The 23,990-nt window shown below is 33.9% G+C and overlaps 1 protein-coding gene across 7 annotated transcripts in view; it reads left to right on the forward strand.

Moving 5' to 3' along the window:
- Positions 1–23,354, forward strand: part of LOC135320439 (zinc finger X-chromosomal protein-like) — a 67,060-nt gene extending 43,706 nt beyond the window's left edge. For 5 of the 7 annotated variants that reach the window (XM_064483550.1, XM_064483549.1, XM_064483551.1 and 2 more), the window contains 7 exons: positions 1,417–1,505; positions 5,872–6,441; positions 17,112–17,261; positions 17,484–17,627; positions 18,035–18,190; positions 18,681–18,821; positions 19,601–23,354. In XM_064483550.1, coding sequence (XP_064339620.1) covers positions 1,445–1,505; positions 5,872–6,441; positions 17,112–17,261; positions 17,484–17,627; positions 18,035–18,190; positions 18,681–18,821; positions 19,601–20,784 — 2,406 coding nt within the window. In that variant the 5' untranslated portion in view covers positions 1,417–1,444 and the 3' untranslated portion in view covers positions 20,785–23,354. The remainder of the gene's footprint in view (positions 1–1,416; positions 1,506–5,871; positions 6,442–17,111; positions 17,262–17,483; positions 17,628–18,034; positions 18,191–18,680; positions 18,822–19,600) is intronic. The other 2 variants (XM_064483554.1, XM_064483555.1) reach the window with 2 other exon arrangements.
- The last annotated feature ends 636 nt before the right edge of the window (positions 23,355–23,990 follow it).

Below are 23,990 nucleotides of genomic sequence, written 5' to 3' on the forward strand. Positions count from 1 at the left end.
TGGAAAACTAATTGGAAATTTTGTGTTGTGCTTGCAACATAAGTAAATCATGGCTCCTAATAAACCTCCCATTTTTGCTCCCTCTGTGTATTCACTTGCATGTCCTAGGTTTTTGGATTCTTTGTATTTTAACTTTTTTTTTTTTTAATGGTTGTTTCTTCTGCTACCCTAATGGTTTGAGATATCCTATAGATGAATATTTTGACTTTATTGTGTTCAAAGATGAATTTATTTAACTTTTTATACCTGGTACCAATTTATCTGTGACTTAGAAGATATAATATACAGTGAGAATTATTTCTGCTGTCAGAAGTTCAGTTAAGGTCATTGTAAGCTCTGTAGAAGTCTCAACACAGAAATTTGAAATGTTTGCCATTGTAATTTTGAATTTTTACCATTTTATTACTTATTGGCAGGAAGATTATAGACTATATTAAATTTTTTTAAAATTTCTCTTTATTTTCTTGGGTCATTTTCTTTTTTAGGATCGTTTTCTCTATTTGTTTATCTTGATTTTTTTTTTTTTAAATGGAGGTACTGGGGATTGACTCTAGGACCCTGTGCACACTAAAAATGTGCTCTACCATTGAGCTATATCCACCCCTCTAGACTTTTAAATTTAAAGATATAATAACATCTTGCTGGCATTTCCTCAGTAAACTACAAAATATGTTAAACTGGAACCTTAGAGTATTGTACTGCTGTTGGAGAGGAGGCAAGAGGGAGTTTTCTGCAGTATAAGAAATGTTCCATGTATTACCCTGAATAATGCTAATACAAACTTACACTTAAATAAATTCATGAAGCTGAACACTTAAGATTTATATACTTTAATACAACAAACTAGTGAATATAACAAAAAAGAAGCAGACTCACAGATATATGGAACAAACTAATGGTTACCATCAGAGAGAAGGAAAGGGGAAAGGCAAGGTAGGACTAGGGAATTAAGAGATACAAACTACTCTGTACAAAATAAATATACTACAAGGATATATAGTGCAGTACAGAGGATATAGCCAATAGTTTACAATAATTATAAATGGAATATAATCTTCAAAAATTGTGAACCACTGTGTTGTACATCTGAAATTTAATATAATAATTGTACATCAACAGTACCTCAGTTTAAAAAGAGAAAAAAGTTTTTAAAAAAGCATATGAGTAGCATATACTGTAATTAAAACAAACAAAAATTTCCCAAACACTGTCAATGTTTTTCATTTAACTGCCCTTCCTTATGACATAGGTGCCCAAGTATTACTGGAAATCATTATGTTCACTTTTATTTTACAGTGATAGGTTTTTTGATAAATTAGGAAATACGAGCATTTCCAAAATGTAAACATTATGATGACATTTTAACTATGTGATATGAAAAAATTAATGTTTGGTATACTTTATTCCCTGGTTTAGGAGCTGTGACTAATGAGAATCAAAGGCCATGGATGAAGATGAGCTTGAATTACAGCCACAAGAGCCAAACTCATTTTTTGATGGAATAGGTATATATGTTTCTTGGGTTGTTCCACTTTCCATGTGCCAAATTCCTTGTGCTTGTCAAGAGGATGAATTGCTAGATCTCATATTGATTCATACTTAGGTATCTTGTTACCCTGTTAAAACCTCATTGTCAGCTCATAATCTTGTTAGTTGCACACTCAGTATCAGAATCTTACTGTTATCTTCACTCTCTAGGTCCTGTTAGTTCTATCCTTGAAAGTTTCTCCTTTATATCTGCTCATAGTGAATTTCTCTTGTTGCTTTAATACATTTCCACAGATTTAGTGACCTAAAACAGTATCAGTTAGATACCTCACAGTTTTGTAGGTCAAAAGTTCAGATACAGTGTGGCTTAATTTAGTCCTCTATGTAGAATTTCACAAAACCAAAACCAAGGTGTTGACAGGGCTGCTTTCCTTTCTGGAGCCTCTGAGGGAGAATTCTCTTTCAAGAATACTCAGACTGTTGGCCGTATTTAGTTTCTTGTGGCTGTAAAATGGAGATTCCTACTTTCTTACTGACAATTAACCAGGGCTGCTTTGTGTTTCCAGAGGCTCATGATTTGAATCTAATGTTCCCTGCTCTCATATTTCCTTCACTCTAGTCAGAAGCCTATCCAAGGTGATCTACATACCTTACATTTATTACCTTCATTACATCTGTGGGGTTTCTTTTACCATGTCACACAGCATATTTGCTAGACCCAGGAATTAGGATTTAGTTATCTTTGGGGGACTAGTCTGCCTATCGCTGTCTACATGTTGGTCCCCAAACATTTATGTCCCCTCCAAATGTAAAATCCACTCATTCTTTCCTGAGGCTCTCAGATTCAGCATCCAAAATGCTCATTTGAAACTAAGTGGCTCAGAAATCTGAAATACCCTGAACTTTATAACTGAATTCACTGTTAACAAGTTTTGCTTTCTATGGAATTGCAGGTTACAATTTTGCTAAGCTTCCTGCCACAATATAACAAAGATATTCTTTCCTTTAGTGTGGAATAATACATTTCTCACTACCTTTTGAGTCCTTAACTAGTGGTGTTCTTAAGGTCTAGATTTGTATTAACTTCTATGTGCAATGACTCAGGTGTTCTGTAAGTCCATGTTTCTTCCTTCTGAGTTTCTAGTAGCATGAATTCTTCACATCCATATTTCTGCTAGGGGTCTGTTCAAGGGAATATTTGATTCCAAAGCCACTTTACTTTTGTAGGTATTTGTATAGCAGCATGACAATTTTTTGTACCAAAATCTGTATTTATTTGTTACTGTGCCAAACATTAAAGAAATCTAGCAGTTTAAAACAATAAAATCTATTGTCTCACAGTTTCTATAGATCAGAAGTGTGGCATGGCAAGACTGGGCTATCTGGTTTGGATTTCATACTGCTGAAATCAAGATGTCAGTAGGGTATTGTTCCTTTCTAGGACTTTGGGGATGAATCTGATTCTAAGCTAATTCTGGTGTTAGGCTGCATTCACTTACTTACAGTTGTAGGATGAGGCCCCCGTTTCTTTGCTGGTTGTCAGCTGAGGGGCTGGTCTTTGCTCCTTGCAGCTGCTTGTATTCCTTCTTAAGCTTTCCATGTGGTCTCCTCCAGCAGTAGTGAATTAAATCTCCCTCATACTTAACGTAGAATGTTTTCTACTTAAACTCTCTAATGCTGGGGACATTTCTCTGCTTTAACAGTTTATGTGATCAGATTAGACCCACCTAAAGTATCCGGTAAAATCACTGTATTTTAAGGTTTGTAACTTTAATTATACTTTCTAGAAAGTATTTGTGGCATAATCTGTAATGTGATGTATTCAGAATTCCAGTGATCGGGGCATGGACATTTTGCAAGGAGGGTAGAGTGGAGTAGATGGGCTGGTCCATATTACTTTCCATGCCAGTTTCTCCCCTTAGCCCAGGTACTATTACCTCATTCTTAACCTATAATATTAAATTATTTTCCTGACTGTTAGTTTCTTTAATTAACTATTTCAGTAGAATACTCATCATAAAATAACACATGGATGATGTCATTTCTGTGTTCTCAGCTGCCGAGGAGATAAAGTATAAACCCAAGGTCCTCTATGTTTTGACTGTGTCATACTTATACAACCCTGTTTCTCAGAAGGCTTCCCCAAAGTAGGCAGATGGAATCTTGCCTTATTCTTCTAGGTGCACAAGGAAAATTATATTTATGAAGTTGTAAAAAGTGTTGAGAATTTCAGATTACCCCATGATTCTAAGTACATAATATTGTAAAGTGATTACATTTTATAATATGAAACTTACTAGTACACAATTACTCTTATAAATTAGGATTTTAAGGATTTTACTCCTTGAATTTTATATGATCATTTTGCTATATATTAAAGCAACAGTAACTAAGTACCAAGAAACATAAGGATTTTTAATATGCTGTACAAATCCTGTGTGTGGGAGCAGGGGTTAATTATTTCTTAAGCAGTTTAGCACAGTCTTTGCACTCATGTTTGGTATCCAGTTTGATAATGGTAAATGCATCTTTGTTCACTTGAACATAATGAAGTATATTTATGTGCTTAAAAGAGAGACTATAAGTTCTTTAGAGGAAAATGCACAATATTTACTAGTTTAAAGCTGCAAGCAAGGTCACAAGCTTAGTGGTAGATTGAAGGGCTGTTTCATTTTAGCCTGTTTGTTAACCCTATGGTGTTCTTTCATCTTTCAGCAAGTCTCTTAATCTACCGGGTCCTCCATTTTCATATGTCCTAATAATAATGAAACCTTTTGTTACAGTGTTTCAGAACACTTCCCTTACATTTCCATTTGATCCTCACAGCAGTCGCATGAAATATGCACAGCAGATATTACTGTCCTCATTTTACTGATGAGAAAACCAAAATTCAGAGTTTTAAATGTCTTGCCCAAGGCCACAAAAGTGTGTGTGAACCCTTCTGATTTAGACATTTTGATCAGTGCTCTTGACACTAAGTACTTTCATGTTCATGTTTTTAAGATGGATATTAAACTCATCTATTGCTTGATGTGAATTTTTACAGACGTTAAAGAAAAATCACTATAAAAAATTTTGTAGAAGTTCTATAAAAATGAAAGAAAACATTCTCTCATTGTTTCTGTATGTAATTCAAGTGAGTATTAACTGACTTTAAACACTTTCTACAACTTTTATTATTCTTTGGCCCTTGTTGATCATTTTTGTTTGTTAAAGAATCTCTGACAGCCTGGTCAGTGATACAGTTATTTCTTTAATTCAGTTCTCTGAGTCACAGCTGAGTAGCATTTTAGGTAAGACTTCCATGTTTTTGTTTGTTTCTTTTTCTGGACTAGTAAACAAGATACTAGGTTTGTTTTATTTTATCTTGTGTTTATTTCTTTTCCCATTCATGGCATTCGTTCAGTAAGTACTATGTGGTATGCATACAGCCGTGTGATCTCGGTGAAGTCATTTAATTTCACTGGGCTCCAGCTGATTCACCCCTTTACCTTCATTTCTTAGCTGCAGAATGGAGTAGAGTAGAGTTTTGTATATTTTGAGAAACTGCCTTGGAGTTGGCGGGGGAGAGCATGGGAAAAGACTAGATGGAGGTAGAGTACCCCTGGTAAACTTGGTCAGGTCCCACAGTAAGTACTGTTGCAGTTGCACTTTTTTTCATCTTATCTTTCCACAGAAGTCCTTAACCACTTGTCTTCCTTTCTCTGTAACTGTGGCCTTCTACCCCTCTTTTCATTTATGCCCTAGTCCTTTTGTATCCTAAATTCAGAGGATAATTTCTGAATTTCCAGGCATAGGTAAGGATACTGATGGAATATTACACCAGAATAGAGTGGGAGGATTAAGAACGATGAAATTTAAAAAGGAAAGGAAGAAAAGAAGTATGTAGGGATGATGAAAAGAAGAAAACAGATGTACTGAAGGAGTTTTGGGGGAACTGATGTACTGAAGGAGTTGAGGGGGAAGGAAAAGAAATGGAACAGATATGAAGGAAAATGGTTCATAGGTTTCCTGAAATTGTGTTACTTGCTTAATTTTCATAATCATCCCTTAAACTTTTGTTTTAGTTGCCTGGGAACTTTAATGTAATATTTTTCATGATTTTTTTTTTTTTGTATAACTGCCTCATTTTTTGTTTTTCTAGTATTTCTTTACCCTTTAATTGATTAAGGTTGAATAAAAACAGTGCTGTGTTAAACTTTTGTGTTTTCTTATATGAGTCAAAAATAGATTCCCTTTTTATTTCTTTAATCTGCTTTATGTTTCAGAAAACTAAGGTATAGTCTGTTTTCCTGGTAGAAATTAAATAACATTTACATCATTTGAGATAGCCACAGATACCTATCTGAAATTTGTCATTTTAATTTTTGTTTTTTTTTTAAGGAACTGATGCTACACACATGGATGGTGATCAAATTGTTGTGGAAGTACAAGAAACTGTTTTTGTTTCAGATGTTGTGGATTCAAATATTACTGTACATAACTTTGATCCTGATGACCCAGACTCAGTTGTAATCCAAGATGTGATTGAGGATGTTGTTATTGAGGATGTGCAGTGTTCAGATATCTTAGAAGAAGCAGATGTGTCTGAAAATGTCATCATTCCTGAGCAAGTGCTTGCTTCAGATGTAACCGAAGAAGTTTCTTTAGCACATTGCACAGTCCCAGATGATGGGATATTAGCTCCTGATATTATTTCAGCCTCAGTGTCTATGCCAGAACACGTCTTGACAAGTGAATCTATACATGTGTCTGACGTTGGACATGTTGAACACATTCATGATAGTGTAGTTGAAGCAGAAATCGTCACTGATCCTCTGACAACTGATGTAGTTTCAGAAGAAGTATTGATGGCAGAATGTGCCTCTGAAGCAGTCATAGATGCCAACGGGATTCCTGTGGACCAGCAAGATGATGACAAAGGCAACTGTGAGGACTACCTTATGATTTCCTGTAAGTCTTGGGGTACAGTGATTGTCAAGAGGTTTTTTTTTGAGACTGTCTTTTCTAACTTACATCATAGTGGTATTTTCTTGACTTACACTTATATAAAATTAAGGTAAATGTGATAAGCCTGTTTGCCTAATGAAAAAAAGTTAAATGGTACATAAGGAAGTAATAGAAAGATAAAGGCTGAGAAGAATAGGACTGAACTGTATAAAATCATGAAGGATGTGTTTAAGCAGTTACCTGCCTCATTAGAATCACCACTGATACTTGAAAGAGTTTCAGCCTGGGAAAAAAATCTGTCTTTATAATGCAGTCACTTCTGTGCTTATTGCCTTTCTCCCACATCAATGTCTCTTTTACCTTTAAAGTGATAATGATATTAAAAATAAATTTACTTTTGGTTTCGGAATTACATCAGTTTAGTGCCTGGAAATAAAGTAGTCTTGTACAAAACCAGAAACAACTAATTTATGTAGATTTTAGATTGATTAGAAATCTCGTATCATTGGTTCTACACTCTGCTCACTGCTCTTTATGCAGTGGCTTTCTTGATTCTGTTTACTTTTTTATTATCCAGGACATAATTAGACATAGTTCTGCATATATAGGACACATCATACTCATAATAATTTGGTTAGTAGAATACTTGATAGATGTCTCAGATCTAAGTTCACTTTTTTTTTACACCTGTATTGTGGTATGGTTCCTATACAGTAAACTACACATATTTCACATGTACAATTTGATGAATTTTGATAGATAGATACATCTGTGAAACCACCACCACAATCAAGATAGCTAACATTTCTGTCACTCCCCCAAGAAATGCAACTTTTGAATTCCCAGTTTATCCCTTTCCACCCTCATTACCCCCCTGGTAACTGTAAGTTGTTTTCTATATCTGTGAGTCTGTTTCAGTTTTGTAGATAAGTTCTTAAGTGTCTTTTTTTTTTTTTTTTTACTTTTCACATATAAGTAATATCATTTCACATTTTTCTTTTCTGGCTTCCCTTAAAATGTCAATCTTCAGATCCATCCATGTTGCTACAAATGGCATTGTTTTATTCTTTTTTATGGCTGAGTAGTGGTATAAACATACCACAACTTCTTTATCCAGTCATCTGTCAGTAGACATTTAGGTTGTTTCCATATCTTGGCTGTTGTGAATAGTGCTGCTGTGACTATTGGAGTACAGATGTCTTTTTGAATGAAAGTTCCCTCTGAATATATGCCCAGGTGTGCAACTGCTGGATCATAGGGTAAGTCTGCTTTTAGTTTTTTGAGGAATCTCCATACTGTTCACCATAGTGGCTGAACCCAACTACATTCCCACCAACAGTGCAGGAGGGTTCCCTTTTCTCCACAGCCTCTCCAGTATTTATCATTTGTGGACTTTTTAATGATGCCATTCTGACTATTGTGAGGTGACACCTCATTGTAATTTTGATTTGCATTTCTCTGCTCATTGTTAATTAGCGATACTGAGCATCTTTTCACATCCTTGTTCACCATCTGTATGTCTTTGGAAAGATAACCTGTTTAGATCTTCTGCCCATTTTTGGATTCGGTTGTTTTTTTTTTTTTTAAGGGGTATGATCTGTTCATATATTCTGTAAATTAATCCCTTGTCAGTCTCATCATTTGCAAATATTTTCTCTCATTCTGTAGGTTGTCTTTTCATTTTGTTGATGGTATCCTTAGCTGAACAAAGCTTTGATGTTTAATTAGATCCCATTTGTTTATTTTTCTTTTATTTCCATTACTCCAGGAGCTGGTTTAAAACTATATTGCTGTAATTTGTGTCCATGAGTGTTCTGCCTATGTTTTCCTCTACGAGTTTTATAGTACCTGGTCTTGCATTTGGATCTTTAATACATTTTGAGTTTATTTTTGTATATGATGTTAGAGAATGTTCTAATTTCAGTCTTTTACATACAGGTGTCTAGTTTTCCCAGCACTATTTATTGAAGAGACTGTCTTTTCTCCATTGTATTTTCTTGCCTCCTTTGTCATAGATCAATTTACCTTAAGTGTGTGGGCTTATTTCTGGACTTTCTATCCTTCTCCATTGATCTGTGTGTCTGTTTTTCTCCAGTACCATATTGTTTTGATTACTGTGGCTTTATAATATAGTCTGAAGTCAGGGCACATGATTCCCCCAGTTTCATTCTTTTTCAGGATTGTTCATTACATTTCTAGGGTTGTAGTTTGTTAGCTAGTTCCATCATCTGTCTTCTGGTTTAAATATCTTGGTTATCCTAAATCACCAAATATAGGACAACTAGGATATTTGGAATCAAGGTTTATGTGTAAATGGAGTTCAGAGTGTTCTTGTTAACTGAATATAAGTGTTTTCCTCTTGTGTCTTTGAGCATAGCACTGCAAAAACAATTGAAGAAATTTTGGGGGCAGAGAGAAAGGCATGTAACTACCTCCTGTGTGAGCAAGTGATCATCCTGGCCCAGCTTTGTAATAATGATAATTTTCTACATTCAGCTGAACTTGCTTAATAATTATCAGGGATCTGATTTTACTCAGTAAATAGTGAATTCTGTCTCTGCGTAAAAGTTTATTTTAGATACTGTTGAGGTAGTTAATAATAACTTACACTTTCTGACCTTGAGCTTGTAGTCTAAAGAAAAGGAAGTGCTGGTAGTATTTATCATGACTAGTTCAGGATTTGATTTTAGTATAAATTTAACTGTTAATTTTTTAAGATAATTTTATTCGGAGATTTCCATTTTCTCAGTATTTTCTTGTTTCTGCCTTCTAAAATGCTTTCTATAAGGCTGTGTTATAATTTAAAACCTTATTTGGGCAGGAAGGGTGGTTGGGACCTATTTTGGTAAGTATGTAGAGGAATTATGGCCTCATCTCATTTTATACAAAGAAAATAGATGGTATTACTGATAGTCAGCTACAGGGCTTTTAATAATAGCATGAGAAATGTAAATATCTCAGTTCCTTTGATACATTTAGCATATAGATCAAAGAATGTAAACAGACATCTGCTCTCCTCTTTAGAAATTTCAGTAAGTTATTGAATCTAAATGCCTAATAGTTTGTATAAGTGTTTAGTGTTCATCTTGGCAAGCTTCTTGCCTCTGAAGACCTTTCTTAATATAATAACAAAAAGAGTTCTCATTTTCTGTAATGTCATAGTGATGTATCTAGACAAATGCTCATTGTTACAGCGTGGCTCATTGTTACAGGATAGCCGCAGTATATATAATCTTGCAGTCTAGATGCTACTGATACTTTTAAATGATTGTCTTCTTGAGGACAAAATCTGATGCAACTTATTCATTAGGCATCCCCTCCATCAAACCCTCTGCATATAATGTGTGAAATATTTGTTTAATGAACAAGTATACTAATTTTATAAGTAAAATTCTATGAATATCATACATTCTACAAGGCCATCTAGATTATGTTATAATCTCCTGATGTTAATTTCTAATTAATTCTGACTTTAGTTATAATGAACAGTGAAGAAAAAGAAGTCCAGTGAATGAGTGAATAAATGAAGCCCAAATTTTCATAACTGATATTTCATGCTAAGCATGCACTCTGCTACTGAAGCTATACCCCCAACTCCTGTTTATTTCTTCTAGTAGTTATTAGAATAGCAGGGATAGTAAAATGTTTATTGCACTTATTTTCTATTTTTAATATATGTATTTATATTTTCCTTTGTTCTGTAGCTAATTATTGAATATGTATGAAGCTTACCATTCTAAGCTCCCTACCAGCTGTTTTTTCATTTTCTTTCTCTTTTTAAACTGGTAAAACCAAATTAAATTTTGGAGTTTTAAAATAAGTATGTACAAGGAAATATTTCTGGAAAGTGAAGAAGAATATTTTAAGGGATATGTGTTGATCAGTTTTCTGAACTTTGTTCTGATAAAATTCAGAAAGAGGATTTTGTTTATCAGACTATAGTGATGCTTTTTACATAAGGACTCTAAAATGTATTTAGAAAATATAAAACAGGTATACAGTATATCAAAAGAAATACTACAAGGCAATAAAAGGAGGTAAAAATTAAACTTAGAATTTAGAAAATAAGCTGAAGGGAAAAATAAAAGTATCAATGTAAATACCACCATAGAAGCAATAATAAGAATAAATCTATTACCAGGGATCTTGAGATCAAGCTGCAGAAAAATGCAAAATGACATGTTAAAAAAAAAAAAAATTAAACCTGACCTGATTATAGAGGAAACTGATGGAAACAGGAGCCAAACTAGGAGATAAAACTCACATAACAGCAAAGAAGAAAACAATGTGACAGAAAGTTATGGGAGAAAAACTTCCCTAATTACTAATAAAAACTTATTTTTTTAGAAACAATGAAAATACTAGTAAAAACAATGTCAAAAACAGACTTTTCAGAACTGTGGTAACTAATTAAAGCCTTTTGCAGCATTACAGGGAGTTTTATTCAAGGAAGTAAACTAAATCTTGGTAAGAACAGAGAGCTTTTTGGCCTTTTAACTTTCACCATTCACATATTCCCCTCCCAAGGTAGACTTAAATCCAACATCCTTTATCATGGTAAATATCAGTTGCCTGGCAGCTTCTGAAAGGGAAAGAAAGGTGTTAAAGCTCCTTGAAGTTCCATTTCCAGAGAATTGTTACTTGATATCTGCGTGATGGTTCCTCACTGGAAAGGCTATCTTAATTTCTTCTGGACTCTGAGGTTGCCTGTTATGAACAGCCTTTTCCATGGAGTTGTCAGAGAATATTAGAGGCATTACTGAACATCACTGCCAACTGAGGCAATAGCTTCAGTTAGGGCAAACAGTAGACATTATAACCAGAAAGTTTAGGGAACCTGTGGAATGAGATGTCCGTGAGGAGCTTTGAAAAGCTACGATGTTGTTCTGAGAACCTTGATTATGAGAATGCCCAGGGCTTTGCCAATGTTATGGAAAGACCTGGCAAGGTCCTGAGCAAGTATCTTTGGCTAACCTTGAAATTTTGCACAAGAAGGAAGTAGAAGTCAGTATGGAGTATGAACTGCCAGACTGAATGTTAAAGATGTGTTTCAAAATGCTGACAGAGACTCTTGGGAAATATTGGAAGTATTACTGGTACCACGCATCTATGGAGATCTTAATCCATTCAAAGTTAACCACTTAACCTGACTAAGCAGAAATTTTATTAGCCACACAAAGAATACAAACTGGAATTTGTTCAGAAAAGTCACTAAACAAGCAGCAGGAACAAACTCTGGGAAAGAGAAAGCTTGATTTTTAGAGTTGCCATGTTGTATTATTTAAAATCCTTGGTTTTCAACAAAAATTGAAAGACATGCAGAGAAACAAGATATCATGGCCCAAACAGAAAAAAAAAGAGTAGTAAATAAAAATTCGTCCTGAGGAGTCTCAGTGAACTTAAAAGATTTTATCGGTGGGGAGGAGGGGTAATTAGGTTTGTTTGTTTATTTATTTATTTATTTTTAGAGAAGATACTGGGGATTGAACCCAGAGCCTCATGCATGTTAAACATATTCTTAACCACTGAGCTATCCTGTCCCCTCCATGAACTTTGAAAGATTTTAAATGAGCCAGTTTCAGACTTGTTGAAAGAGCTAAGGGAAACCATATGTAGAGAACTAAAGGAAAGAGAATGCTGTCTCACCAAACACAGAATATCAGTAAAAATAAACTAAATAAAAAAGAACTAAATAGAAATTGTGGACGTAGAAGTGATCTTTTCTCAAAAAGACAAATACCTGTTTGCTTACTAGGAAACGTGGAAGTTAGAAGGCAATCAGATTTATTTAATATGCTGAAGGAAAAAGTGGCAATCAAGAATTCTATATCTAGCAAGAGCTCTAAAAATTAAGGAGAAATTAAGACATTCCCATGTGAATCAAAAAAACCTTCAATAATGCAGACTGAGCAGTATTGACATAAGAATAGACATCTCAATCAATGCAATAGATTTGAGAGTCCAAAAATAAACCGTACAAGTGTGGTCAGTTGATTTTTCACAGGAGTGTCAAAGAGGGTTTGGTGGAGGCAAAGAATAATTTCTTCATCAAATGTTGCCAAAATAACTGGATGTCTAGTTATGAAACAATGAGGTTGGGCCACTGCATCAAAATACACAAAAATTAATGTAAGACTTTCATGTAGGATCTAAAATTCTAAAACTCTTAGAATAAAATTCTAAAACTCTTAAGTATTCTTAAACTTGGATTATTAATAACAATGGTCTCTAAGATATAGCACCAAAAACATGAGCCACGAAAGAAATAATAAACACAGAGAACGTGATCAAATTTAAAAATGTTGTTTCAACGACACTGTCAAGAAAGTGAAAAGATAACTCAGAACTGGAGAAAATATTTGTAAAATGTGTATCTAAGTGTCTAGGAACCAGGATATTAAAAAAAACTTTCACAACTTAACAATAAATAACAACCAAATTAAGAAATAGGCATAGAATTCAAGTAGACGTGTCGCCAAAGGAAAAAGTGAGCATGTGAAGGATGTTCAACATTATTAGTCATTAGAGGAATGCAAATAAAAAGCAAGATAAAATACCACTATAAACACTCACTTGGTGGGTATTTAAAAAAATGGAAAACAGCAAATGTTGGCAAGAATGGGGAGATTTTGGACTTCTTAAATTGCTGGCAGGAAGGGAAAATTGTGTAGCCAATTCAGAAAAATTCGGCTGTTCCTCAAAAAGTTAAACGTAGAATTATCATATGACCCAGCTGTTATTCTGCTAAGCATATATCCAAGAGATTTGAAAACATGTCCACACAATTTTTTACACAAATGTGCACAGCAGCATTATTGATCAGTTGATACATTGACTTGAAAAATGTATTAGCACCATACAATGGAATATTATTTGCCCATAAAAAGAAATGAAGCATTGATACATACCACAACAGCAAAACATGGTTGAACATGGAAGTATAAGAACTGTATGGAATGTCTAGAACAGGTATGTCTATAAGGACAAAAGGTAAATTAGTGGTTGTTTTCTCTAACTATGGGGTAGATTGAAGAAAGGGATTAACAAAAGAGTGCAAAGATGCCTTTAAACTTTCTTTTGACTGGTCAGCAGTTATCTCTTACATCATCAGTTTCTCTCTCACCCTCTATAGGAATATTCCATTCAGCAAACAACCTTTCTTTTCACTCTTAAAATAATAGCAAAGGAACCAGTTTCTCTTGATCGCACTTCTGCAAGCTACTACTTCACTTACCCAGTTCTCATTCACATTCTCCAGCCTCACTTCAGTTAGGCTTTCATTTATTTCTGTGTAAAAGGTAAGATAAAATATTCAGAAGTACTAAAGAAGTTGTAAAATGATGTGGAAAAGATAGTTATTAGAAGCAATCTTAATTTCCAGAAATTATGCCTTCTTACTTGGAGAGGCTTTACTCTAAAACTAAAGTTCTTTATTACTACATTTTAAAAAATGCAATTGTGTTGAAATTCATATATCTTATTACTCCATTTTATACAAGTCTTCTTTGTTCAAGAGTTTTATGGTTTCCTACAAACTGACATTTGTAAGAACATCTAGTATGACCTTGTAAACATAGGACATTAGGTTTTTCAGTAGCTGTATAGAATCACTTTTTACAAACTTGCCAAAAAAGGCCAGCTTCATCCAAAAAGTCCTTAGAGGTTAGTTCTCTAAAGAATCATAAATTTATTCTGGATACTTCTGCCTGATTTACTCAGGTCTTCACCTTCTAACACTATCTCAGTTTCCAAAGTCACCTTTAGGGAGATCATTTTAATTAGGTCAGTCAGCAGGATACTTCATAAAAATACTTAATTTTGAAAAAAAAGGCTAAGTACATGTCAGACCAAAATTAAGGACATGATGCCTATTTTTCCTGACAAACTGTATTTGTTAAATGTCAAGATACCTTTAGATCTTTAAATTCAAAGTTTAGGAAAGGGGTGTATGTGCGTGTGTCTGTAGGTATGTGTGTATGTATGTGTGTGTTTATAATTGCAAAGAGGTAAACCAGCTGGGCTTTTTGAACCTTTATATCATTAAGTATCCTCTTGTACCAACTCAATCTCCCTCGCTTCTCAACTTTAACCCTGTATGCATTCTCTTACTTTCAAACCAAAGTCCTTGACTCCTTTTGTGTATATATGGTTGCATATATATGGTTGAAGCCACCACTCAAGATTTTTATTTTCCTGCTTTTTGTATTTCTAGTTCCTATCCCACCCTGTCCCTGAAAACAAGTTAGCCACGTTGCTATTCATATTTACTTACTGTCCTCAGTTCTCAAAAGAAACAATGTTTGTCCTCCTATTTAAGGATATTTCCTTCATGTTTACTCTTAGTTTCATCTTCTCCCTTTCCTTCTGAGATCTTGATCCAGCAGTTCACCATGCCCACTGACTCTAGCCTCTCACTTTATTACTCCCACAGACTTTGAGCATGCTTAAATATTTTTACAGTTAAACAGTAATCTCCTTGGTCCTACAGCCTATTCTGATTACTGCTCCTTCATTCTCCTTTTTTAAACTAAACTTAAAGAAGTTTATATAAAATTCTCAACCCACTTCAGTAAGACCCCATACAGCATTCACTAAAACACTTTTCATCAAGAACATCAGTGACCTCTGGTTACTATCAGCCAGTGCAGACATTTATCCTTTATTTATACCTGTTGTATTATACACACACACACACACACACACACACACACACACAGATTTACACATTTGTAAGATGTTTGCAGGTTGCTGTTTGAAAGCAGTTTTGTGTAAGTAATTTAAGATGGGGATGGTCTTGATTTGTAATAAGTAACAAAATATTTTCACTTTTTAATGCCACCTTTGAAATAATAAGAACAGTCTAATTCTGTGTAAGAATTTGAGTAGACAAATGTAATTTTTGGATCTTCTGAAGGATATGATGAGGAATTTGGAGAGGTATTTCAAAGATACTAAAAACCTAAGTTTTATCTTTATAAGCCACTATTAACAATTTAAGACATAAAATTACTTAGTAGTCAAAACTATTCACCACAGCCTTAGCTGAGGTGTACTTGAGTTGTGAACATACTCATCTTATCACTAGTCATGGAAACCAGCTTTGGTTAATTATGCTATTCATTGATTTTCAGAAAAATCACTATTTTCTTTATTAACTTAAATCTCATAGAATATATTGCTAAAACACTAAAAGTTTGATCAATGTTAGTTGTGCATCACATGGATTAAGTTTTGTGTTCTGATTTAGGTCATTAGTTGTGTAACTTCAAATAACTCATTCAGCTTCCGTAAATAATCAGTTTGCTGTTCTTTAAAATTTTGGCAATACGTTAAAACCTCCCTTGTTAAGTACATAGTGCCTAAGTTATTAGTATTATCACATTGAAAAATAATCATCTGTTCATTGTCTGTTTTCCTGTAGTTAACATGATTCTATGACTTTACCTTCTAGGTTACATGATTTTTTTTGTATTTTATTTGTGTTTTTGGTACCTAACCTAAAGTATGACTTATCGTTGTGATTCATTGTTGAACTGAATAAAATAAAGCAAAATAACCAAGAAGGATAACAAAATACATCTAGCAGGGGAGCACCAGAACTGAAAAAGGAAATGAAAAGGCTTGATGAAAGTATTGAAGATAAAGTAAATCAACCTCCTTCTCTGGGCTTTGGATCTGCTTCCCTTTACTTGATCTTCAGCTCTTTCAGATAGACCAGTTGTGTCTAGAGCAGAGAGAACGTTTCTTTGGTTTTTCTCTCAACATCAGTAAATCCAGTTTTTGAGATGAGTTTAATTGTACCAAGTTTATATTAGTTGCCGCACTTCTTTTGTGTCAGAGATAGCAGTGAGTTGCATAGTGAAAGAACTGGATGAAATATATTTTTGGTGTTACTACAATCCAGAGTATTTTTTTTTTTTTTGAGACTTTTTTCTTTTTTTAATTTTGTTAATTTTCCAGGTCTTGGGCATAATGCTGCAGTTATTTTCTTTGCTTCTGTTATAAAGTTTAAAATATGAAATGTTTGCTCTATATTCCCTGTGTCTCTACTGTTGGGAATCAGTGCTTTTAAAATTTTTTTAATGCGACCAGTATATGAGCTTCTATTGGAAAGTAAGGATTTATTTTCCAAAAACATGAAAGAGGCTATGTTAATTAGGTTCATGACAGTATGTTTAAGTACACATTTACTGCATTTGCAAGCAGTGATCCAGACTCATTACTTTTATGAATTTAAGTATGTGTGTGTTTGTGTATTATGTGCTGTCTGTTTGTATGCGATTTTACATTAGACAGTTTGATATTTACGTTGAGCATTGCAGTATACCTTTTTGAAAATCATATTTTGATATTTTAAATATATAATTCTAGTAGAAACAGATAGGATCAAACAGAACTAAAAAGTAGTGAACATAGAGCTGGTAAAATACTAATATTAGAGACTAGTGTTTGCTGATTTTATACTACTAAGATATTTTCCATTAAGACCTTCAAGAATACAATAATGCTTTTATCTTATGGATATAAGTATATCCAGGGATAAAGTGTATCATTTCATTACTTGTGTTATTTTTCATGGTTACCAGCAGTTTAAGTAAAATATTTTTTCCTTAATATTTCATCCCACTTTTAGAAAACTTCCAAAAATGTAATGTGTTTCTTGCCTTTTTTAGTGGATGATGCTGGCAAAATAGAACACAGTGGTTCATCTGCAATTACCATGGATGCAGAGTCAGAAATCAGTCCTTGTAAAGTGGATGGCAGTTGCCCTGAGGTCATCAAGGTGTACATTTTTAAAGCTGACCCTGCAGAGGATGACTTAGGTAAGTTGCAGCCTTCAGTGATTATTCATCCTGTCAAACACTTTCGCTTAATTACTTTTGGGTGGTTTAGCCAGTGAGACTATTTGAATTGAGGATGGCTTTCAAACAGATTTTCCACGTATTCCTATAAAAGTGTTGGAAGAGCTAATTACTTCTTAAGGTAAAACAGATGGAAATAAAGTTTGTCGAATAAATTCTTGGAGCTGTCATCTTCCCTGATAGGTGGCACTGTAGACATTGTGGAGAGTGAGCCTGAGAATGATCATGGAGTTGAACTGCTTGATCAGAATAGCAGTATTCGTGTGCCAAGGGAAAAGATGGTTTATATGACTCTCAGTGACTCTCAGCAAGATGATGAAGATTTAAGTAAGTAGGTGACCTTTTTGTGGGAGAGAATATTTTTGTATGCTTTTAATTTTTTCTTGTTTTTTAAATTGAAGTATAGTTTACAGTGTGTGCTTTTAACTTTTTTTTTAATACAACCAATATTTGAAGAAAATAAGCAGCACTTTGGTAGACAGTGTATTGCCATATTCCAAAGAAGAGTATCAGTGACTATTAATACTTAAGATGCCATTTTGTAAACAAATTATGGTAATAGCCAAGAAAGGAATGATTCATTGAATAAATATTTATAGAATATTTACCTTGTGAAATATTCTAGGCATATAACACTGAGCCTTCTATTTATTAACTTAATTCAAATAAATATATCTATCGTGTCTAATCTATAAACTCAGTCACAAAACTGGTTCTGTTAATTTTGTACTTAGATGTTGCTGAAATTGCTGATGAAGTTTATATGGAAGTGATTGTAGGAGAGGAAGATACTGCTGTTGCAGCAGCAGCTGCAGCTGCCGTGCATGAACAACAAATGGAAGACAGTGAAGTGAAAACATTCATGCCAATAGCATGGGCAGCCGCTTATGGTAAGTTATGTAAGAGTTCAAAGGATTGAGGTGGTTCTTGAACATGAATTCATTATTGAAAATAGTTTCTTTGGTCTTAGATTTCAGAAATACGAATCACCAGGATAGTGATGTAAGCAAAAATAGAGAAAGATGATAGGATAGATACAGTCTACCTTTTGCCTTTAACTTTAATAGGAATTTTAATCATGCCTAAATTATTTAGAAATATATAGGCTCTCAAGCTGAAATTTTTTTTCTTGAGGTATCTGACTCATGACCTTTAAGTGAAAACAAGAGAATTCATGAGGGAAAATGCTTCTAGACTTGAAAGCTAAGCATTTTCTATGATCTTGTAATACAGTTATGCCCAGTAAAGCCCATTACTGAGATAGGGAGTTTCTGTCATTCATGAGTATCATGGCTTTTCATTGTTGTAGTTAATAAAGAATCCCTAGTTCTTTATAATTTATAATACTGTATAATTTTGTTTTTTAATGCACGTTGTTAGGTAATAATTCTGATGGAATTGAAAACCGGAATGGCACTGCAAGTGCCCTCTTGCACATAGATGAGTCTGCTGGGCTTGGCAGACTGGCTAAACAAAAACCAAAGAAAAGGAGAAGACCTGATTCCAGGCAGTACCAAACAGGTGAGGGCACACAAGTTCCACAGCACAGCGTGCTCTGCAGTCTCTCAGATGAAACTCTAGTATGTATCCACAAAGGCATTGTGATAACATTTTAGATGCTAGAATATGTGTAGCTTTTAGTATTGAATTTGAAAATACAATTTTAAGAATTCAGTGATATTCATGAATGATTTCCTTAGATAAAAAGAATTAGGTTTTGAATCAGAAACTAATTCAGGAAAAAGAACTAAAATAATCAGGTTATTTTAGTGGAAATGCAAATAAATAACTAAAATATGTTAACTTTAAGTGAACAAATTTTAAAAAGCAAGCATCAGCATAAAGCAGGCATGATTCACAGAGGAGCAGTACAAATTCTTCATTTGTTCATTGAACATATTCCTCTTCTGTAGTCTTGAATAGTTATTTACATAGTAAAACTTTTATGGGTGTGGTTAAACTCTCCTGTAAGTTGGCTTAAATTTGGCTTGGCATAATCAAAACTGAAATGTTGGACTTCATTTTTATGAGCGATTTTCTCTAGATACTTTATGTAGTTTTAAATTGCTGCATTGTTTATTTTAAACTGGGAATGAGATTGGTGCAATCATACTGATGTTTCTGGACCAGATTCTCTTTATTACTAGTTTACTAAATCTTTTGTTGAAAACCAGTAAAAGAAATGTTAACCTAATGTAGGAGTACTTACAAATAATGTACAGAACACATGCTTTAAATTGTTAAAAGAAACCAAAGCAGGACTTGGTTTGATCACTCATGCTTCTCTTTTCCTTTCTTAGCAATAATTATTGGCCCTGATGGACATCCCTTGACTGTCTATCCTTGCATGATTTGTGGGAAAAAATTTAAGTCACGAGGTTTTTTGAAAAGACACATGAAAAACCATCCTGAACACTTTACAAAGAAGAAGTACCGCTGTACAGACTGTGATTACACTACCAACAAGAAGATAAGTTTACACAACCACCTGGAGAGCCACAAGCTGACCAGCAAGGCAGAGAAGGCCATCGAGTGCGATGAGTGTGGGAAGCATTTCTCTCATGCTGGGGCTTTGTTTACTCACAAAATGGTGCATAAGGAAAAAGGAGCCAACAAAATGCACAAGTGTAAATTCTGTGAATATGAGACTGCTGAACAGGGGTTATTGAATCGCCACCTCTTGGCGGTCCACAGCAAGAACTTTCCTCATATATGTGTGGAGTGCGGTAAAGGTTTTCGACACCCCTCAGAGCTCAAAAAGCACATGCGAATCCATACTGGGGAGAAGCCGTACCAGTGCCAGTACTGCGAATACAGGTCTGCAGACTCTTCTAACTTAAAAACACACGTAAAAACTAAGCATAGTAAAGAGATGCCATTCAAGTGTGACATTTGTCTTCTGACTTTCTCCGATACCAAAGAGGTGCAACAACATGCTCTTATCCACCAAGAAAGCAAAACACATCAGTGTTTGCATTGCGACCACAAGAGCTCGAACTCAAGCGACCTGAAACGACACATCATTTCAGTTCACACGAAGGACTACCCCCATAAGTGTGACATGTGTGACAAAGGCTTTCACAGGCCTTCTGAACTCAAGAAGCATGTGGCTGCCCACAAGGGTAAAAAAATGCACCAGTGTAGACATTGTGACTTTAAGATTGCAGATCCATTTGTTCTAAGTCGCCATATTCTCTCAGTTCACACGAAAGATCTTCCGTTCAGGTGTAAGAGATGTAGAAAGGGATTTAGGCAACAAAATGAGCTTAAAAAGCATATGAAGACACACAGTGGCAGGAAGGTGTATCAGTGTGAGTACTGTGAGTATAGCACTACAGATGCCTCAGGCTTTAAACGGCACGTTATTTCCATTCATACGAAAGACTACCCTCACCGTTGTGAGTACTGCAAGAAAGGGTTCCGAAGACCTTCAGAGAAGAACCAGCACATAATGCGACATCATAAAGAAGTTGGCCTGCCCTAACGATACTTACACAGACGTTTGTGAAGATATTGGCCTTAAAGGAGGAAGTTCATTTTAAAGCCAATCAGTCTTGTTCACATACACAATACTGTACATTGATTTATGCTGTGTACAAATAGGATTAGTCCTTCTAGTTAACTTTACATTGTACTCAGTAGGGTGTTCTGAATTCTATTCAGTTTGTTTAATGAGGAAAAGTAGCAACAAACAAGTTGCTTTAAAAAAAAAAATCCCTGATTCTGTATTGAATTTGTCAGTCTTAGAAGTTTTATTCTTTAAGTATTTGCTTTATTCACCTTGATGGTACTCTTCTAAGACCACTAAAACATTTTTTTTAACGTTAGATTGGTAACTCTAAAAGTAGTCATTTTGACTAATTTTTCCCCCACAAATTTTTTGCATTAAAAAGGAACATCTGCTAATATAAATGGGAGATTTTACTGTCAGATCTACTTTGAACATGAAATTCTTTTCCTTGTCTTGCTTGACATTTTTCAGTCACATGACCATGAAACTTTCCGTTTGAATCTCTACATTAGCTGAATATACATCGTTGACTAGGTTTGTTTTTAATTTTTCAATTTGTCCAGTAGGCAAAATACACTTCTTTTGACATTCTTTGTAGTATTTACGGTTTTTCCCAGCACAGCACACTTCTACAAATTCTGATTGAAAGGTTTTAAATATTCCTGTTTTTTTATTCTTCTGTTCTTTGTTTTAGAATAGTTGTGTTTGGCAAATGAGACATACTAGAATTTTTTTAGTCATAAATGTAGCTCATATGTTTTCATGCAACTGGATGTCTAAGTGTACCCTGCATTTCACATGTGTCTGTGTGTTGCTTATTTTATATACTTAAACAACACAATCCCAAATTTTAAGTCTATGATGAAAAGTATTAAGTGTATAATAAATTAAAAGGTCCAGGGATGTAAGAAGGAGCATTTTTGCCAGGTTACTATTTAGAGAGATTAAAATTTAGATGAAGAATTTGGTGGAGGAAAAAGATACTAGTATTTTTATAAAGTAAAGATATTTTCTTTTAAATATCTTTGGTAACTGGAAAAGAGAAATTAAGATATTTCCAGATAGAATGCTTTCATACAGCTCATCTTGATGAACCTTAACATTTTCTGAAAAGCTAATGAATATCCAGATGTAAATGTCTCAGTTTTCAATGAAAAGTCTAAAAAGAAACTCTCTTCTTACAAAATAAGGGGGACTAAGAGAAATAGTGGCTCTATATACCAGAGAATGGGTGCTAATTAAACTTGGCAAGTTCAGCCTGCTTTTTTATTTCTTAAGAGAGCAAACATGAAAAGGATTGAACAAACTCAAGTTGATTTTGATTAGAAGGTAAAAGTTTAAAGTACATTAAAAATAATGGAGCTTTACTTGAAAACTCTCCAGGTGTTTCACAGTTTTGTTTTTTCTGGACAATTGATATATTTTAAGTAGTGCGTCGTAAACATAGATGTAAAATGAATTCAAAGTTAGTTAGAATTTGGTTTTGTTAATACAGATGTTTAAGAACAGGAAACACTTTTTAGGCTGCATAAATTAGCTCTTGGCACATACCTCCTGGCACATTGTGGGAGATTAGAAATATTTCTTCTCATGTGATAGATACCGTAACTTCATTATGGTGCTTTCTTCTACTCCTGCTGTAAAGGTTTTACCTTTTGCCTTTCTCTGTGCCATTAATATTCATAATCAGAAGTTGTATTATTAAGGTTAGGAATCTAAGTATTTGGGGTTTTGACAGCCTCTAAAGGCTAGATTAATTTATTTCTAAATCAAATGCTTTAGGTACATAGGAATTTAAACCTAATGCCAGCCAAAGTCACAGAACAGATTTTGGAAGCTTTGCCTTATTGGCCCGCATATATATGTTCCCTACTTTAGTGTCCATCGGTTGTCCTGTTCTTAAAAACTCATTTTCACATGTGAAACTCTTTAAAAATCTCCCTGTAATTTGTTTTTTCCCTAAAGTAATATAAAAGGAAATGTTCAGTGAAAGTTTACACTTAAGAATTTTTGAAAGCTCTCTAAAATTAATACAGATAAATAGCTATTATATTTTAAAAATAAACTGAAAGCTAAAGAACACAATACTTTACATGCTTCATGTTTCTCACATATTCTGGAGTCATACACAGTTTTTTTTTTTTAAAGCACAATATTGAAACCTTTAAAACTTATTTAAGGATTTGGTCATTAATATGGTAAAACATTTGTCTTTATAAAGAAAAAATGAGATTGTACTTACTGTTATGTACTGATACTAGTTGAAGCTGTTTTAATTCTTAAAACAATTTGATTAGCAAAGCTAAAAAAAGAAGTTGGATATTTCAGTTCATTTTAGAGAGGTACCAGTTTTTAGAAGAATATAAGTTATTGTTTTGTTGAAATAGCCTGTTAAATATTGTATGTTCCTTCCTCTATACACATTGTAAAATACTTAAAGTAAAATACTTAATAAGAAATTCATATAGAAAAGTGTGACACTATTGTAAATGTGTACTTGAGAATAACATGCAAAAATAAAAATCAGACTATTTTCCTCTTAATCAGTGTTTAGTCTGTTTCATACTAGTACTAAGTTAACGTTCTTTTCTTAAGAAAAAAAGTGAGATTTTGTTAAATTCAGTAAACATAAAACATGGACTATTTTTGTTTCCCTATTTCTTAATTATTTCTGTGTAGCAGTGGAATGAACACAGAATGCTTAATTGATTTTAATTTTTTTACTTGGATGGAAATGTTTATCCCAAGAGTTTTGTAAGTAAATTTTAATAGTAGTAAGAGTAATTGGTGAGTAATAATCCTTTTGATCAGCATGTCCTTGAAATTCATTTTTTTCTATTATCTTTATGAAAGATTTGTTGTTTCAGTACCTCCACTTCTTCTGAGGTAAATTTCCCATGTATAAACCGGTTATTTAGACTAGTATAGATCCACAGCAATCAGTGATGATGATTACTATTTTCATAGCAAAAGACCCTACCTTTCTGTGGCAGTTTGGAGGTCTCTTTTAGTCACTAACATCCTATAGAATGGGTTACTGTCCGTAAACATTAGAAGCTAGAGAAGAATTATCAAGAGTAATCTTAATCCATTCAAAATGCTGTAACAATACCATAGACTGGGTAACTTATGAACAACAGACATTTATTTCTCATGGTTCCAGAGGTCAGAAAGTCCAA

The sequence above is a fragment of the Camelus dromedarius genome, chromosome Y (genome assembly GCF_036321535.1).
Source record: "Camelus dromedarius isolate mCamDro1 chromosome Y, mCamDro1.pat, whole genome shotgun sequence".
Lineage (NCBI taxonomy): Eukaryota > Metazoa > Chordata > Mammalia > Artiodactyla > Camelidae > Camelus > Camelus dromedarius.